At 48.2% G+C, this 18963-nt stretch overlaps 1 protein-coding gene across 1 annotated transcript in view; it reads left to right on the forward strand.

The window, feature by feature from the left end:
* The first annotated feature begins 7272 nt into the window (after positions 1 to 7272).
* FSTL1 (follistatin like 1) overlaps positions 7273 to 18963 on the forward strand; it is an 80287-nt gene continuing 68596 nt past the window's right edge. The window contains exons 1-2 of the mRNA XM_075905319.2: positions 7273 to 7422; positions 7524 to 7580. Of these exons, the coding sequence (XP_075761434.1) occupies positions 7420 to 7422; positions 7524 to 7580 (60 nt within the window). The 5' untranslated portion in view covers positions 7273 to 7419. The remainder of the gene's footprint in view (positions 7423 to 7523; positions 7581 to 18963) is intronic.

Below are 18963 nucleotides of genomic sequence, written 5' to 3' on the forward strand. Positions count from 1 at the left end.
CTTTCTTTCTAAAGAACACTCCACAAACCAGAAATTTTATTGCATGCAATCATAAGGACAACTGCATGAATTCAAAGTAGGGTTTGAATCCCTGACCCCATCCCCGAGTCTTTCTGCTTGTGCCGAAGGAGGAATTTTTACCGTACATATGAACCAGATTGTAGTCAGCAATAGAATGTTGGAAATAAGGATGCATGCGATCTACTCCTGCCCCGAGAGGGGAATGTGATCTAGAGGTTAAAACAGCTCTCAAATACAAAGGAACTAAGTAAATCATTTTAGTTTGCTTACTCTGAAAGGCAGAGTGGGTCAAACTTGAGCCTGTCCTAATAGATTCTTGAAATCTGATTTAGAAGAGCCCTTATGCAGTCTCCCAGTTAGCTGACTTGTAAAATTAGAAGACTTAACCAGTATTGCCTGTGTCCAGGGCAGAGGTGTCGCACAGCCCACCTGCCGGATTCTCCCCGGGACTGGCCCTGGGGGGAGTGGAGGGTGCCCACCCATCAGCTTCTCCCCAGGGCTAGCTTAGGAGGTGACTACTCCCCAGGGTGGCAACAGTGGCACAAGGGCATGGAGGGCGGCCCAAGGCCGCGAGGGCTGAATGGCAGCCGGCAGCTGCTCCCCGGGACAGGCCAGGGTGTGGGGGACCATGCTGCTGGCCAGCAGCTGCCCCACTATGGTAATTTGTTAGTACAGGTTGACCCTCTTTAATCTGGCATTCTCTAGTCCAGCAATATCCATGGTCCAGCATGATTTCAGTGAGCTGGATGTCCACTTATCATGGATGTGGCCAAGTTTCCCACAGTCTCGTAAAGTTTGTTTACAGCCACCAGTCCTGGCTCTCAGTGTTCTGTGCTGTTGTTTAACTCTAATTTACTCCTAAATGTCTTCCGTGCCCCCAGTAAGCAGTGGAAGTGTTGTTAATGCTGCTAGATAATATTGACCTCTCATGGTTCAGCAAATTGTCTGGTTCGGCACTGGTCAGGTCCCAAGGGTGCCAGACTAGAGAGGTTTAACCTGTATTACTATCTTTAACTAAGGAAAGCATGGAAAAGCATTGAAAAGAACCACAGTTTGAAAGATGACCTAACTTCAGGAAAAAGTGACATAAGCAGGGGAGTTGATAGCTTTGCTGGGCCCCTGAGCAAAGGGGGGGTGGGGAGGAGGGCAGCTTCATGCTCGGGACCTCAGGCAGAAGAGACGGGGATGGGGACGGGGGCAGCCAGCCCTGAGCACCATCTAGACCATGGCGCAACCCCCCCCCAGCCTTCGGGGCTGACTAGAGTGTGCTGTGCAGTGCTCCAGTGGTGATTTAAAGGGGCCAGGGCATTACATTTTCCTGGTCTTGCCACCAGGAAATGAGAGTTGCATTGATGCCAACACCTAGAGGAGATCATTGTCCTGAGCTGGATCCATAACTTAGCAACAGGTGGAAGGCTGCAGACAGAAATCTAGAATGTGGGAAGCCGCAAGTGCTGTACTTTACTGAGCTGACAGGCTTAGAATACGTCCAGGAGCAGCCTGAGGCCGGCTGCGGCAGCTGGCGCCCCAGGTAGAATGCACAATCCGCACCCCCGTCTGCAGGGCCGTCAGTAGACTGATGTCATCATCGGGTGCACCGGGCGGCAGTGCCTTAGGCAGCGGCTGAGTCCACCTATAGTCACGGACCGCCACAGAATATGTCCATCCTGCTGCCTCGGAGGGACAGTCAAGTTCTCTCATTGTGCCCTGTGAAACAATGCATAGAGCAGCACAGCTTAATGCAGAGTTGAATCCTATGGAGTATGCCTGCACAGATCCTAGTGCCTCACCTGGGCTAGTGCAGCAGCAGTGTGGATGCCTTGACATGGGTATCATTCCAATGCGGTGTAGCAGGTATAACACCCAGGCTATGCTAACAGGTGTCCAGACTTGGGTACCCAAACAAGATACACTCTGCAATAGGGATGCCAGTGAGTAGTTGACTAGACAATTAACTGATAAGTCGAGGCTTTTTGGTTAATTTTGACAACTACTCGCATTCCTCCCACCCTTGCTGCCTCTGTATTAGGGGCAGCAAAGGGAGGGGGAAGCAGGAGTCAGTGCTGGGGGGAGCTGGCTTAAAAGCTGGTTCCCCACCAGCTCCGTGGTGCCACCTGCGCCCCTCCCTGCACTGCTGCCTGTATCAAATATATAGTAGATAATACAGTCCCTAAAGAGTTCATTTGTTAATTCAGAATAACACAGATGCCTCCATTTGTGCATCTAACTTAACCACAAACATCAGCTATGGAAAATAAATCCACACCACCACATTTCCTCATCACAATACTATTGCAAAGTATAAACAGTAACTTCCCAACATGACAATTTAAAAAAATGAAGCATTCCTTTCATTACCAATTTTCCGCCTAACCATCAGCCAAACATTTGCTCTATACTATCAGCTTCTGCACACCTGCACTCTAGTGTTTCCAGACAATTAGCCATCTTCCATTTCGAACCACTCATGCAGCCATGGTTAATGGCTGCACATTTTGTATGGGGGTGGAAGGCAGAGGCCTATGTGTGATGGATGTGATTGCGGTATTGGGCTACAAGGGATGGGTGAAGACTTAACTCGTGATTTCCAGACTCATATATAATTGTCTTCGTAGCATATGCCCTTGAGCAACATCAACTGGTTTTTAACAGTGTTATTGGTTGTGGAATCTAATATATAAAGGAGAAAGTTTGTATGTTTGTGCTCTAATAACTCAGACACTATAAGACCTACTGCAACCAAACTTTCCATGGGATAACCTTTCCTCCAGGAGAAGGTTTTGAGGGACTGTGGGAGGAAAGAGATGAGAGACTGATGCCTCTCCCTGGGGCTGCACGGAGCTTGGCAGTGCGGGGAGAAGTGGCTTCCCCACCACTGCTGGAAGCATATGGAGGCCCCTCTTCAATACTGTGATTGGTTTGGGACCCGGTGGCTGACCAATGGGTGGGTGGCTTGCTGCTGGGGCTCGCTCTAAGCTGAGGGGGCCGGGCTGGTGTTACCACTCAGCTGCCACTTTGAAAAAACGTCTGGAAGGAGGGGAATCAGGGACCTGGAGGTGAGAGCAGGGGGAGAGGAGGGCATGAATGGGGGGGCTGGTCGGGGGGGGCTGGACCATTGTGGGCGAGTGTGGTAGGGCAGGATTGGGGGGTTGGATTGTTGGGGAGCAGGCTGGTCTGGGGGGGGACTGGACCATTGGGAGCGAGTGAGGGGAGGGCAGGATTGTGTGTGGGGAGGACCACGGGGGTGTGTGGGGGGAGGGCAGGATTGTAGGGGGATGAAGGAAGTGGGGCTGGACAATCCTGCAGGGAGTGAGTGAGAAATGAAGCCCATGGTAGGGGGTTGTCTCCTTTCAGGGGCACTGGCCCAAGGGGCAGGATTGGATGATGCTGGGTGGGTGAGAAATTAATCCAAGGTGGGGGGGAGGGAATCCCTTAAATCTGGACACTGGTCCTGGGTTTGATAGTGGATGATCCTGGGGGAAGAGGGGGGCGGTGAGAGTGCAGTCCATGGGAGAGGCAGTTGGTTAAGGGGGTGGTGGTGGAGGAGGGACTACAGAGGTGCCAGCAGGCTCAGGTTTCATCAAAAAAGATGAGAGAAGAGTTTGAGGTGTCACCTTGAAATCTCTCAGATTCAGCAGGGCCAGCTCCATTGATTGAGGCATCCCTACACTCAGCTCTTGGATGAGAATTTGCAGACCCAGCACGCCTATCCCCTACTTCCCTAACAAAAAAAATAGCTTCTACAAGGATAATTAGCAAAAATACCGTCTGATAGGAAGCAAAACATTGCACTATTGAAGAGGGGCCTCCATATGCTTCCAGCAATGGTGAGGAAACAAGCCATGGTGATTTGTGGGCTCTCCCTTCCACTGTGCTTTTAATGGCTCCAAGACTCATGACATGTGAAGAAAACAGAGACATACTTTTGTATCTAAGTTTGCCAAGTCAAATAGCTCTGATTCTCACCATTGCAATGCCTCTTTTTTTGAGTCAGAGATTTTGCTTCATGCAGTAGTAGAAAAGCATGGGGGTCTGTCATAATGGCCAGATGTCAGGCACTGGCAGCTGCGGTGTGGCTGGAGGCTGTCAGGACCAGCTTCTGCTTTTCTAAATTTTGTTCCTCTGGTTTCCTGGGCAACGCCGGGTAAGCCCCGCTTTTGTGTGTGTGTGTGTGTGTGTGTGTGTGTGTGTGTGTGTGTGTGTGTGTGTGTGTGTGTGTGTGTAACAAGGAGTTTGGATTAATCGCAGCAATGATTAGAAATACTGATATATGTAATTTTATTTCTGTCGAGGCAATAGCTTTCCTTTCTCTAGTGCTTCTGATCCAAACTCTTTGCTACATAGTCAATACATAAACCACAAGGGTTCCTGACTAATTCTTTTCTTGAGTATTTAGTGGTTGTGTGCCTGTCACCCATGATCTGCATTGTTAAGTGGTACATTTTGAATTTTCAGCTATAGATGTGAAAGGTTTATCAGACAGTGTGTTGTATTCAGTTATGTGACTGTTATGCCTTCTGTATACAGCACTTTTCAATCTTTAAGAATTCTGCTGTCTGTGGAGGCCATCAGCCATTTTGTGTCATTCCATGCAGCTGGTGACAGAGAAGAGATGCACACTTTACTGTCAGTGAGTTTACCTTTGTTCTTTTTTTTGTTGTTGTTCTCTTAATCTAAAGCGGATGTGATTCTGACTGGCTATATATGCTTCCGGGGTAGCCGAGTTAGTCTGTACAGGATAAACTTAAAAAAAAAACCTGGAAGGAGTGAGTGGCTGTGCCCACGAAAAGCTCATGATACCATCTACATGTTTTGTTAGTCTATAAAGTGCTACCAGACCAGTTTATGTTTTTTAAGTTTATGGCTATATATGGCTGATCACTGTGTATAGAAAAACATGGCTGATAGTACCATTATTTGTTCCCGAAACATTAAGAGCCACAGTTGAATGTTGAGGATATTTGCATTGTTCACCCTGACCCCTACACCTCCAGATGTTCAAGGCTCATGTCATTGCCACCATCTTGTGTTATCTCTGTGGTGCCAAAATGTAAAGGAATCCGAGAGAAGAAGGCTGTGGCTCACACTGACACTGTGTCCTAAAGGTGTAGGCACAGGCGGGCCTGGGTGCTCCACACCCCCAAGTCAGTTACTACCCAGGGGGCCCACCCAAGTCTGAGCCTGTGAGCCTGCCATTGCAACTGCTGATTCTTCCATGGAGGAATCTCCACCTCCATCGGAAGAACACCCAGCTCCCATAGATTCCTGTGGGCGCACAGCATAAGGCAGGAGGAGGCTTGAGTGCAGCCAGGAGCTGATGCAAAGTTTGTGCCTCAGAGGCCCGAGGCACCTGCACCAGAGCAGCCTTGCTCCCACTGTGCAAGAGTCATGTGTGGGTAGGGTTGCTAATTTTCTAATCCCACAAAACAAAGCCCTCCAGTCCCACCCCTTCTCAGGCCCTGCCCCCCACTCACTCCTTCCACCATCCCAACATTGCTTGCTCTCCCCTGTCCTCACTCACTTTCACTGGGCGTGGTAGGGGCTCTGGGCTGGAAGTGCAGGCTTGAGGTGGGGCAGGGGATAAAGCATTTGGGGTGCAGGAGTGCACTCTGGCCTGGGGCAGGAGCCTGGGGTCCTGAGAGGGTGCGGGCTCCTGGTGGGAGTTTGGATGCAGGAAGGGATTCTTGACTGAGGCAGAGGTTGGGGTGTAGGAGCAGATTCAGGGTCCTGAATGCACATACTGCGGTCACCAGGTCACTGCAGCCCCTAAGCGCAGGGGTGGCCAGAGCAGTGATGTTAAGTAGTGGTTAGGAAACTAATCAAGTAGTTAATGGAATTTCCATTGATGACTTAATTAGTTGATAAGTGGGTTTGCTGTGGCCCCCTGCGGAGATGGTGCTGGGGAACCAGCTTTTAAGCAGGCTCCCACTCCACCTTTGCTGCCTATGTACCGGAAGGGGGGCCAACTAGTCAAGGAAGGGGGGAGCAACTAGTCAAGTAGTGACTTGACTACCCAATAAGCCTAAGCTTATCATGTAGTTGACTAGTTGCTTAAGTCCGTAGGCCAGAGAGGCTCTGGTCACCCTCACAAGCACTGCCCCTGCAGCTCCCATCCGTCACAATTCCTGACCAACAGAGCCAACATTTAGGTGAGACAGTGCCTGAAGCCTTCCTGCTTGCTCATGTGCCCCTTCCGAGAGCTGGGTGCAGCCAGGGCAGGTAGGGAGCCTGCCTTAACCCAAGACCTGCACTGCACCACCGACTGAACTTTTAATGGTCTGATTGGCCATTAAAATGGTGTGATTGACTGGAACCATGATACCTTTTGACCAGGCGTTCCAGTCACCTGCAACCCCGTGTGGGCTGAGCAACAGCAGACATGGGGCCTGGGAGCCAGTAGCACCCCCATTATAGTGGAGAGGTCCTGAGCAGCCCTGCTGCATCCAGTCCCTCCTCCCTACATGCAGCTGAGACATGTGCTGCTGCCTGAGCCTGGTTGCTGCTGCGGAGACCTGAGCCCAGCATTTGAGCAGCTCCAGCAGGTGTGTGGCGGCCTTTGCCTGGGTTGGGGCACTGTAGCCAGGCAGTGGAGGCGTTGTAGCCCATTGCAGTGATGGAACCTGTGAAGCCGTTTTGCCACAAAGATGAGCATGTGGAGTAGGCCTGGGAGGGCACTTGTGCATCCCAGAGCTAGGGTTGCCCGTTTTGGTTGCTCGTATTCCTGGAGACTTCCTCACATGACATAATTCTTCCTGGAGGGCTGGCAGTTCTAAGGCGACTCCACCCCACTGGGGCGCCCCACCTGGTGGGTCCAGCTTGTGTGGCTGCTGGCCACCAGAAGTTGGGGCCCACCCACGTGTCAGCTCCTAGCTATGCCACTGCTGCACCCCTCTTCTCCCTTCACTTGGGCAGTTCCCCACCCAGATCGGAGCAGCCTTTCCTTAAAGAGCCAGATCTGACACATCTGTCATTAAAGAATCATCTTTAATTCCTGGCGGTTCCAGGGAAATGCCCTGCTGCCCCCTGCACGGGCTGGGGAGGGCCCTGCCTGCACTGGTGGGGGGGGGGGAGGGGAGGTTATGAGACGCTCAGCCCCGCCTGGGCTCTAGCCCCACCGCATCTCTGCGCCCCGCCCACGTAGGGAGCCGGCGCCAGGGGCGCGCTGCTGGCCCCGGTTTAGCCGCCTGGCCGCGCAGCAGGGCGGTGGGGACGGGCGTAGAGAGAGGACGCGGGGTGGAGGGGCGGGGGCGGAGCTGGCGGGGGCGGGGGGAGGAAAGAGCGCTTCCCAGCCCGGCTCAAATTCCTGAAGAAGGAGGAAAAAGCAGCCCAGGTCCCTTCTCTGCGGCTTTTCCCTTCTGGTCCCAGCCGGCTGCGCTCGCGTCCCGCGCCAGGAGCAGCATGGTAAGAGGCGCGGGGGTAGGGCGCATCGGAAGAGGGGAGCCCGAGGAAGTTTTCTGGGGCGCCTCCTCACGCGCAGCTTTCTCTCGCGCTTTCTTTTGCAGATTTGGAAAAGTCTGTCCGTCCTTGCCCTTGTGGCCATCGCCCGGCTGCACGCTGAGGTATGTGGCGGGGCTCCGGGCTCCCCGGGGCACTTTGTTTTTTTTAGACTCGCTTTCCAGGGCGCTCCCATCCCCGCCGGACGATGAAGCTTTAGCTGCAAAGCCCGCAGAAAGCACAGGGCTCTTGGGGTAGCTCGTGCGGTAGCCCAAGGAGAAGACTTGATCTGCTGCAAAGTTCCAGCCTGAGATCTAGGCAGTGCGTGAGCACACCAGTAAATGTTTGTGCCTCTCCCGTAGGCGGCAAAGCACCCAGAGCAGGGGGATTTGGGAAAAGAATTGGAGTGGGTATTTGGAGGAAGTAACAGATCTGGAGGGTTCAGAAACGCTCATGGTTATTGTACACTGTCCTTCAAGCAATTTAAACAAATTAACAGTTTCTCACTCCAGAGCTTTCAAACAATTTCGTTTGGTGAAAAATACACCCGTGTTTGGAGAAAGTAATTCTTTTCTTAGGGCAAAAGTTTCAGCATATATGTGTGAATGGAGATCCTTGTTCTGTATTCCTGTGGGTGGCTAAGGTTACATCTGCCAGGTTTACTGTTAGTGCCTTTAAATATTTTAAAAAGCATTAAAAGAATGTTGTTCCCATGCATTATAATCCTCTAGCAAAACTTAAGCCCTGTTGTATGATCACCTTGTGTTATATTATGTCTCTTCCATGCTTTCAAGTTTTAAAGTGAGACTACTTTCTCTGACTCTTTCTTTTTTACTGCATTGACCTTCTTCAGCCATGAAAAGCCATCAGCTTCAAACTCATAAACTGAAAGGTCTGAAAATAAGCAGTCTGAATTCTCTGACTACAGCCTTCCTGAAAGTGAGGTCTGACACAAACTATTTTATAATTACGGCAAGAAAATGTGGAAGTGATTTAAAGAAAATGAACTCAAGCTTCACTAGGGGGAGAAACAGAATGTGCATTTATGAAAAAAAGAGATCCCTGGGGGGAGGGGATCTTTTTTTCCACTTGCGTTTTATCCCCTTTCACATTTGTTACGGATGGGCTAACCGCACCCTGAAGCATCACAATTTGGCTCTGCCTAAAAATGTATAAACACATCTGATTTCATACAGAACAGCTAATTTTTCTGCCTCCCACCCATTGTTCTTACTACCACAGTTAGGTCAGAGACGGGATTTGGAATACAACAAGATTTTTCTTAAAACTAAAGCTCTTCAGTGAACTTCAGGTATCAGAATCTTTCTGAAGAGATGAAAAATGCAGAGTACTTTGGTATGCAAAAAATGGAGGTGAGATGAAAGGTGACAGGGTCACAGCTAACATTACCAAACTGGCCTTCATGCAGTATCCATGAAAACTGAGAGGGAGTAGATTTGAGTTATAGCATGTATTAACATTTCACATTTTTATGTGCATAATAATACCGTAATACAACCCATCTCTTAATGCCTGACATACTTACAGAGTCAGCATTTCCAGACATCACCTCCAACAGTGTCCTGGAACGCCAACAGAAAGCTGTTTGAAGCTGGAATTCAAACAGGAAGCAGCTTTATCCATCCTAGACCCATTTAAGCTACGTCTACACTGCACAGTTATTTCAGAATAAAGGCCGTTATTCTGAAATAACTATGTGAGCATCTACACAGCAATTCCGTTATTGTGAAACAATTTCGAAATAACAGATGGCTTATTTCAACTTCTGTAAACCTCATGCTACGAAGAATCATGCCTATTCCAAAATCGCTATTTTGAAATACGGTGTGTGTAGACGCTCCACTACTGCTATTTTGAAATAGCCTCTCACCAGCGCCATTCTAAGTTATTCCTCCCGAGGCTCTAAATCAAGATATGTCTAAATTAGAGAAACCCACCTCGGACTAATTTTGAGGCTTCCCTGCAATGTAGACGTGCTATTTCGAAATAAGCTATTTGAAATATAGTTTATTCCGAAATAATTGTGCAGTAGTGTATAGAGGTAGCCTTGCACTAGGAGCTGAGGTTGTGATTCCCTGTTCATGTAGCCACTCTTGGGCTGTGTCTACACTATGCAGCTTTTAGTGACAAGGCTGTGTTGACACAACCCTGTAGCTAAAAGTTGGTACATGTAAATGTTTGTTTGGTAATTTCATGATAAAATACTTCTTAACCTTCCTCCGCCCTCCCGCAAATGGCTTTCACTTTGTCAACAGGAAAGTGTTCACTTCTGCATTTGCTGCAGCAAAACTTTTGTCATTTAAACACCTGTGAATGACAAAAGTTTTGTCGCCCTATTGCAAGCGTGGACAAAGCCATGCACTAGCTCTCATCAAGTTAGTGTGCTAAAAATAGAAGCGTAACCATGGCAGCATGGGCCACAGCAATTAGCAGCATAGACTGTTTGCTCTGAGTACAAACTTACCTGGATCTCACAGGTGTGTTCTCAGGGAAGTTAACGAATGCTACTGGTGTCCGTGCTACTGCAGTTATGTTAATATTTTTAGTGCACTAACTTGATAAGAACTGTCACAAGTATGTGTATGTGGGCTGGGAATCAAGCCCCTAGCTCCCAGTGAAGATGTAGTCACAGGGCAGGTCAACACTTAGAGTAGCGTGTAGAGTATAGATAATGCATGGGTAAAAATATCAGGGTAGATAGTAAGGTACTGCTTAGGCATGTAGCATTTAGTGCTGTACATGCGTGAACCCCAGAGTATATGTTCTACCTTGTGGGTTCTCAAACTTCGATGCCCTGCAATCCCCTTTTGACAAGAAAAATTACTACATGACCCCAAGAAGAGGGGCCAAAGCGTGAGCCTGCCCAAGCCTCCTCCCCAACAAGGGGCCTGTAATCTGAACCCTGCCAGCCAGCCAGGACAAAGTCCTTAGTCTCTGACTGTGTTCCTGGGTAGTGAGGTTCAAGCTTTGGCTCTGGTCCCCAGTAAGTCTATCGCCTGCCCTGGTGACCCCATTAAAACGGAGTCCCTACCCACAGTTTGAGAACTGCAGCTCTACATGGTTCTCTAGAGTGTGTAAACACCCCAGCAGTGTTTCCTATGTCTACCGCCATCATTTTTAGCAGTGTAGCCAGAGTCTTTCCTCACTGTCTCCCCATGCCGAAGTCTTAGGTCAGGTCTATGCTAGGAGGCAAAGTCGAACTATGGTCCGTAACTCCAGCTATGTGAATAGCATAGCTGGAGTCAGCATTCCTTAGTTCGACTTACTGTGGCATCCCCACTGCAGAGGGTTGATAGGAAAAACTCTCCCGTTGACTATTCTTACTCCTTGTGACTCGGTGGAGTATTGGAATTGATGGGAGCAGGATCAGCTGTGATTTAGTGCATCCTTACTAAGCTTGCTAAATTGATGCTGTGGAGATAAATCTCACAGGGGTCAATCTCATGGTAAGTGAAGACAAGGCTTACACAGCACAGTGAATGTGAAGGAAGTCTGTGTGTCACTATGGTGTATAGCTACATGTGATCTACATGCCACCACAAGTGGAGACAAGGTCTCAGTAATAGTAAACAAACCATAATTAATTCTATACAACAAAACCACTTTGTAAAAAGATGTGCACCGGTACAACTGCAGTGCCTTAGTTTTCCCATCTGTAATATTGGGATAATAAAAAATGACCAAAATTTTCAAAATTGGGTTTAAAATTAGGCTGGTCAGTGTGGATTTAGGGATCTGAATACATGGATTGATTTTTCAGAAGTGCCAAGCACCTTGCATTTCCATTTCAGTGTATGGGAGCTGGTGAGTTCCCAGCACCAGTGTTCCCTGTAAGCTGTGCAGTTGGGCGACCACACAGGAGATTCAGGTGCTTCCCAGCTGATTGGCAGAGCACCCTCAGCCGGCAGCATGTATTTCTACTGTTGGTGCACAATTGCACATGCCTCAGTACACATCAAAATTATTCCACACATAGGTGGAAAACATTAGAGGTGACATTGCTCGGCATGTTTGAAAATCATATTATTTAGATACAAATTTCTATGTGTTAATACTGTATGTCAGTGACATGCAATAATAATGTATAAATTAGGGCTGTCAATTAATGCATGTTAACACCAGTGATTAACGCAGAGTGCAATTAACGTGGTGTTAATTTTTTTAATGCATTAATCGCAGGCGTTTCCACGGTGCTGCCCCTTTGAAATGCCACCAGGACGTTTCAAAGGGGCAGCACAGAAGGAGCGTGGGATCAGCTGGAGTCCCCAGTGCAATCCGGGCAGCGATGCCCCTTTGAGACGCCACTACTGAGTTTCAAAGGGGCAGCACACGTGATTAACCACGATTAATTTTTTTAATTGCTTGACAGCCCTAGTATAAATATAAGTAATCTTAGTTCTGCAGTTAAGTACATGTCATGGAAACATATTGTGTGTGTCTCTTAGATTTCACAGATGATAACTTCTCTATTTATTGTCTGGATTTGTTGGTGGATTTTGTGTTCAGTGCCATTCAGTGTATTCAGAAGATTAATTGTGAGTTTTAAAAACCTGTAATTCCTATGTAGGCAAAATTGCTACTAATCTCCACTAGCTCTCTCTATCTGTCTAGATTTTTATCTTACACTCATCCCAGTGCTATGGTTAGGCCCAATAGTAATTGTTTGTAAGAAGATATTGTTTCAGAAAAGTTTCCTGGGATTCTTTTCTGAAGACTGGAAAACTGTAGCCTTGCCAAAACATGGGAGCTTTTCTTGGCTAAGCTCAATAACAGTCACAGGATCAATAGACCCTGAACCTTACCACCCAGATGGAATCCATCCATCATGCCCGTGTAGTTCTATTCATCTTTCTCGTCTGGGGTCAGCATCTGGAATCCCCCTCCCGCCCTTCGATCGTGTTGGATGATTCAGTTGGAGGGATCAGCATCTCAATGCAAGATTTGTATGGTAGTGTCGCAGGGGTTGCCATGAAGATGGGACTGCTTGTGTTCATAGCTGTCATTTCTCTGGGAAGAATGAATGATTCTGGGAAGCACAATTTATATTGTGGTGACTGGATGGGATAGAAGAAAGGGAAGTGAGACTCAAAATGTCTTTTAATTTCTTCATATCCTACATGGGTAAAGAAGAGGAGGATTCAAAGTGAATCATTAAGCCTCTGCACATCTCATCTTTGTGTACTGAAGGGATAGTATGTAAATACCAAGTTAAAAAGAAATGAATCCAGACACTCAGGTCAGTTGTCTTTACCATATCAGAGGACTTGTCTGTGTGTATAGGAAAGCTTTACCAATTTTAAGTATAATTATAACATGTTAAAACCCCATTGCAGGCAAAGTAATTTGTATTTGAACATGTGCTACCTAGTAGGGTATCCAAGTAGTTTACCTTGACCAGCTAACATGTATCAAATCTACAGTGTGCCTTTGTCTACTGATATAGACATAGTTTCAACCTGGAGGGAATGCTGCCATTGACTTCACTGTAAGCACTATCAGACTCCTCATGTTTTTGAATTTTGTCCTGTCTGATACCTGTGCTCTGACGCCAGCTACCACCTAGGAATCCTTCCTTTGCATTTCTGCTTGAGAGCTGGTCGGAACCAGATGTTCATGGTGATGGGCATGTGAAATACATCAGACAGAAAGAGAAAAGAGCTTTAGTCAGTTCTCAGGACGGCTGGGTGTTGAATCCTTTGGCTCAATCCAGCAGAACACTCAAGCATGTGCTAAACTTTGTGTTGTGCTGTGTTAGGCCACAGAGCTGAGCACCAGCTGAGGGCTAAATCAGTAGGCCAACCAGCTCTAGAACCTCATAGCTGTGTCCCAAGAACCCCGTGCCATGCTCTAACCCCTACCCCATAGTTACCTGCATATAGGGATGTTAAAAAGGATGAATTCAGCAGCCTGGACTGCTTGGATGGCTACTGCAAGCTTCAGAACATGAGAAATGTAGGGTGTGTAATTCAGGCATGTATGTGACTCTGTGGCATCCCTCTGCAAACAAAGCTGCTGTTTACTGGCAAGTGTGGGTTGTGCAAATTCACGAGCATGCAGTGTGGGCCTTCATCTTCCAGAGCACAAATTTTTTGCCTGTAAATAACAGGGAGCTCTCCGGGGAGAGGCTGCATAGCATGCAGATCCCCTCCCCACACAAGTGGAGAGGTGTGATTGAAACTCATGGTATTTACCTACTGCCTGGGCTCCAGCTGCTGCTGTTGGAGCAGCTGCTTCCCCATCAGGAGGGACGGGGTGCCTTTGATCTTGTGTGGTGTTACATGTCGAGGAACGTTTTTCTTTGTACAGATGGAAGTTTGTGACAAAACTCTGCCAGATGCATCCTTCCAAAGTAATGCGACTCCTGTTAACCAGACTCTGTTTTCGTATCACATCCCTTGAGCCCTGAGATGGGTTCCCAGAAGTGCCTCATTCAGCCAGATTGAGTCTGTCTTCGTGGGGGGTCTCTGGTATAGACTTTTCTGCCATATTCCAGAGTCTGAGCTGGTTTAAGGACAAAGCGAACAGTCTATAAATATTTATCCTCCAGGCTGGTGCCTTTGGTGTTATCAGAAGAACAGATTAAAATGGTTAATACTCTGGTTTATTTTACAAATGGGTCTGAACAGCAGAGTTGGACTCGGATCTAAACTTTTGCAAAGTCTGTGGGTGCTTTGAGCAGTGGGCATGGATAGGGCCCTACCAAATTCACAGCCATGAAAAGTGTCTCTCTCACCATGAAATCTGGTGTCCCTTCCTCCCCCCGGGGAAGTCTGTGGTGTGCTTTTATCCTATACAATTCTGATTTCACAGGGGAGACCAATGTTAACAAAATTGAGTGTCTTGACCCCAAAGGGACTTCTAGAAGGGTCACAAGGTTATTTTAGAGGGTAGGGGGGATGTGGTATTGTAAACCTTTCTTTTGCATTGCTTTCCGGAACTAGATGGGCACCCAGCTCTGAAGGCAACATCCTTGCAACATGCAGCTCTGCAGGCAATAGTGCAGACATAAGGATATGGTACTGCCACCCTTTCATCTGCGCTGCTGCTGCTGGTGGTGATGCCTTCAGAGCTAGGTTCTTGGCCAGCAACTACCACTCTCCAGCTGCCCAGCTTTGAAGGCAACTCCTTCTCCAGAAGCAGCACAAAAGTAAGGATTGCAGTATTGCAATCCCCTTACAATAACATAATTCCCTCCCAGATTTCAGATTTAAATAAATCACAAAATTTATGATTTTTAAAATCCTGCGATGGTGAAATTAACCAAAGTGGACGATGAATTTGGTAGGGCCCAGTGGGCGCTAATGTATTTTGTGTCATCCTGTGTACTCTGCCAGTTATGAGCTCTTTGGACTGGGAACAGTCATCTTTGTACATGTCTGTACACAGCCCAGCACAGTGGGACCCTTGATCATTGATTGCCTTGCCTTGGCACTGCTGTCATAGTACAAATCTCTCTATATAAAAAAATCTTTTCCTGTGGGACAACAGAGTGACATCACGTCACTCTGCGTCCCGCCTACCTCCTCCCTCCCTCCCCCCTTTCACCAGTGCTCGGAGCCAGGGCTGCCGTGCCCCGACCCCCCTCCCCCCCGTTGATCAGGGGGAAGTGGGGCTCCGAGCTTCAGCTTTGCCCTCCCTCCCCCGCAGTGGCCGGATGGAGAGAGCCAGGGCTGGCGTGGCCTCAGCCCTGCCCGATGGCCAGCGCGGGAGAGATGTGGCTGGTGAGGCTTCGGCCGTGCCCGGCAGCCGGGGTGGGGTGGGGAGAGCCAGGGCTGGCGCAGCCTCTGTCCGTGCACTCCCAGCAGCTGCGAGGGGGGGGGGAAGCTAGGGATGGTACGGCCTTGGTGCTCCGTGGCGGCCAGGGGGGTGGGAAAGAGCAGGGGCTGGTGCAGCCTCAGCTCTCCCTGGTGGCTAGCCTTGGCCTAGTGGCCGAGGAGAGTGGGGGCAGGCCATGGCTGCCACACCTCAGATTAGCCCTCCCTGAGAGCGCCCCAGAGAGAAGGGGGTTAGCGAGCAGGGGGCACAGCCCCCTAGTAATATTAACTAGTAACTGAAAACCCAGGCTGTTACAGGGGTGTAATTTGTAAAGTTATGTGATTTTTTTTTTTTTTTTAAAAAGCCCAAAATGGCCAAGAATTTAAAAATTGTCTGGTAAGCGACTTCAAATCCCAGTGATAATTGAGCCTGGTGATATTCTGACCAGGGAGAGGTCAGCCATGTGTAAATTATTTCCATCACTTCACACTGATTCAGCAGACTTAACAGTGATACACACAGTGACAATCCTCAAATCCTTTTAGATATTTAATGAATAAAGTGCTGGATTAAGAGGCCTAGAGTCTTACACCCTGTGTTAAGGCACAGACAAAACATAGAATGGGCAATGGCCGAGCAAGCTTTTCCCACCTGTCTCTCCATCCATGTCTTTCCAAGCTTTTCCCACCTGTCCCTCCACCCCTGAACTTTTTTAGTGGTCAGAGGGGAGTTACACCCTGTGACCCGTTCGGTCCTTTCGTCTCTCTGTGGGAACTGCTTGTTCAGATACCAAGGTTCTCTGAAAGCATGGTGATGGGCACCATATAAGATTGCAGATAAGCATTGTCATTTATCATGGCATTGATATGATGACCTAACAACTCTGACTAGGGCCGAGACCAGTGATTCATCTCATCTAGGCCACCGAGCAGACGTCAGGTGGTAATAACTGAGTACTTGCTTGGTCTGCAACTCAAGCCAGCTACTTCGAGGTGAATGTCTGCAGCTCCTGTTCCCAGTCCCCAAAGCCCTGTGAAGTTTGATTTCCTATTCAACTCGCTAGTCCCCAAAGTCCTGCAGTAGAATGGGGAGGTCCAGAGTGTTGATGGCAATTACTGTACAGTTAAATCAAAAATAGCCTTTGTGACCAGTCAGTCACTGGAAAGCTATTGGGATTCACAGAACTGCCGTTCACACTGAAGGTCCCTTTGTGGTGGATTGTCTAGGAAAGGGTAGGGAGTTGGGTAGATTTTCAGGGAAGGGGATCGCACATGTCCTTAGCTCAGCTGCATCCGGATCTCTCAAGCCCACTCTCAAGCAGCTGAGCAAATGTTTTGGTGAAGCAGATTAAACACTAGTTTGAAAGCGAGGAGTGGTTTAATGGCTTTTATATCACTATGGGTATGTCTACACTACCACCCTAGTTCGAACTAGGGTGGTAATGTAGGCAACCGGAGTTGCAAATGAAGCCCGGGATTTGAATTTCCCGGGCTTCATTTGCATCTTGCCGGGCGCCGCCATTTTTAAATGTCCGCTAGTGCGGACTCCGTGCCGCGTGTAGCCGCGCGGCACGGAGTCTGCACTAGCGGACATTTAAAAATGGCGGCGCCCGGCAAGATGCAAATGAAGCCCGGGAAATTCAAATCCCGGGCTTCATTTGCAACTCCGGTTGCCTACATTACCACCCTAGTTCGAACTAGGGTGGTAGTGTAGACATACCCTATGGGATAAATTGTTCCTCCCTTGCTCTCTGACACACACACACACACACACACACAGTATGCACCCAGGTAGCCAAGAGGTAGGAGTCACAGAGGGAAAAAACCTGTTAGGTCCCATCCACTCCATCTTCTGCTGGGTAGCAGAGGGTGATTGCCCATAGCGTGTGCTCAGGGGCTGTGCCCTGTCCAGTTCTGTCCTAAATGGTGGGATGCCCAACTCAAAACCACAAGCCTTCATCACAAAGCTGCATACGCTGTTGATTTCATAGTTATGTCTTCTCAGGTGCCTGTCTTGCCAAGCAGGAAAGTCAGTGGCGATTCAGAATGCCATTGGGCGGTATAGAGTAGATTGATGTGTGACTGAAGCCAGCATAGAAATGTGCTGCTCTAAGAAATCTGTCCAGACTTAGGACATGATAGGAGACAATAAATCTCCATTTATAGTAGTAGCCTAACAAACTGCAACCTCAGGGCCAAATGTGGCTCTTGGGGTCCTGTAATAGAGACCTTGGCTATTCTCAGGACAGCTATTTTGTCACAAGGATAAAGCCGTTCAGCTCCTAAGACTCCAGGTGAAGAATGAGGAGTTTCTGCATACATCTGGACAGATGCAAACGAGCCCTCCACTGGCTGGCAAGTTGCCAGCATAGCCCTGGTGGTGCATGGTTTGTGTGTTGATCCAGGTGTAAAGTCTGGGGCGGTTTACTAGATGACGACTCTGTCTGAAATGCAGTGCCTGGAGGCCTTTCTGTGCCATGGGCGCAGGGCCCTGCTATTTGAGAACAGGTAATTGTAGCTGTGATGGGGTGAGGTCACAGAAGACCCCTTGGGGATGCTTCCCGGGGTGCTGACAAAGCTACTGACACTCACCTTCTTGCTCTTTGGGGCTTCTCACCACCCTGACCAGCTAGGCCAGCTCAGCTGGCAAGCCCCAGCCAAGGCACAGAGCTGAGATCACTGCACACCTGAAGAGCAGTCCAGACACTGAAACTCTTCAGATCTAAGGAAAATGCAGTTTTGGATAGGATAGCTTCATAGGATACCTCTCCCAAATGGGATCAGAACCTAAAATGAATTACATAGGTAAGCCCCCTTTAACAGTGAAAGGAGGATGTATATGCTGATTGCTCCCTTAGATAACATTATTTACACCAGGCTTGATAATAAAATCACTTTTATTTACTAAGTACAAGCAGTAGGATTTAAGAGATTATAAGTGAAAACAGGCAGAGCAAAGTAGATTACAAATTTAAAATAACAGAAAACACTTAGGTAATTCTAACACTGAAACCTCAGTACAAACTCACCCTAACACTGTTCTTATTCCAGCTAGCCCTCCAAACCAGGGAAGTCTCCTTTTCCCAGGGGTCTTTAGTTATCCTCTTGAGGATGCCACACCAGCCAAACACAAAGAAACTGCCAGCTTCTCATTGTTGTATAGATTCCACCTTTGGGTGGGAATTCTGTTTCTACATTCCAACCTTCCATGGAAAAATCACAGCTGGTCAGACCCTACCACTGGGGAGGGAGGAGGGGGTTCACATGATTTCCTAGGACCAACCACTGCTAAGACTTAAAGGACAAAAGAGGCTGTTTACAATTGACCTGACCTTGAGGGAAACACTCTTGATAGCTTGCCTTTGCACTTTTAAAATCATAAAGCATTCCAAACTCTATTTATCTAATTTGGCACACAAGAAGGATACATACAGCAAAATAAGATACACAGACCCAGTGGATTATGACATTAAGATTGACAGGTTACATGAGAGATTTTGTCCAAAACATCTCTGAAGTATGCATATTTGTGTCCATAAGTCCATTTCACTGACTCTGTCACAGTAGCCTGAATCCATGCTTGCCAGCTGCATGATGTAACTCTTTGCAGATGTGCCAAGCTACCTTGGAGCTTTTTTTTCTGCCTTGACTTCAGCTGCTCTTTTCCTGTATGGTTGAGGAATGTGTGCTGTATACACCTCGGCTGTGTCTAGACTGGCCAGTTTTTCCGGAA

This window comes from Pelodiscus sinensis, chromosome 1 (genome assembly GCF_052426305.1).
Source record: "Pelodiscus sinensis isolate ZL-2025 chromosome 1, ASM5242630v1, whole genome shotgun sequence".
Taxonomy (NCBI): domain Eukaryota; kingdom Metazoa; phylum Chordata; order Testudines; family Trionychidae; genus Pelodiscus; species Pelodiscus sinensis.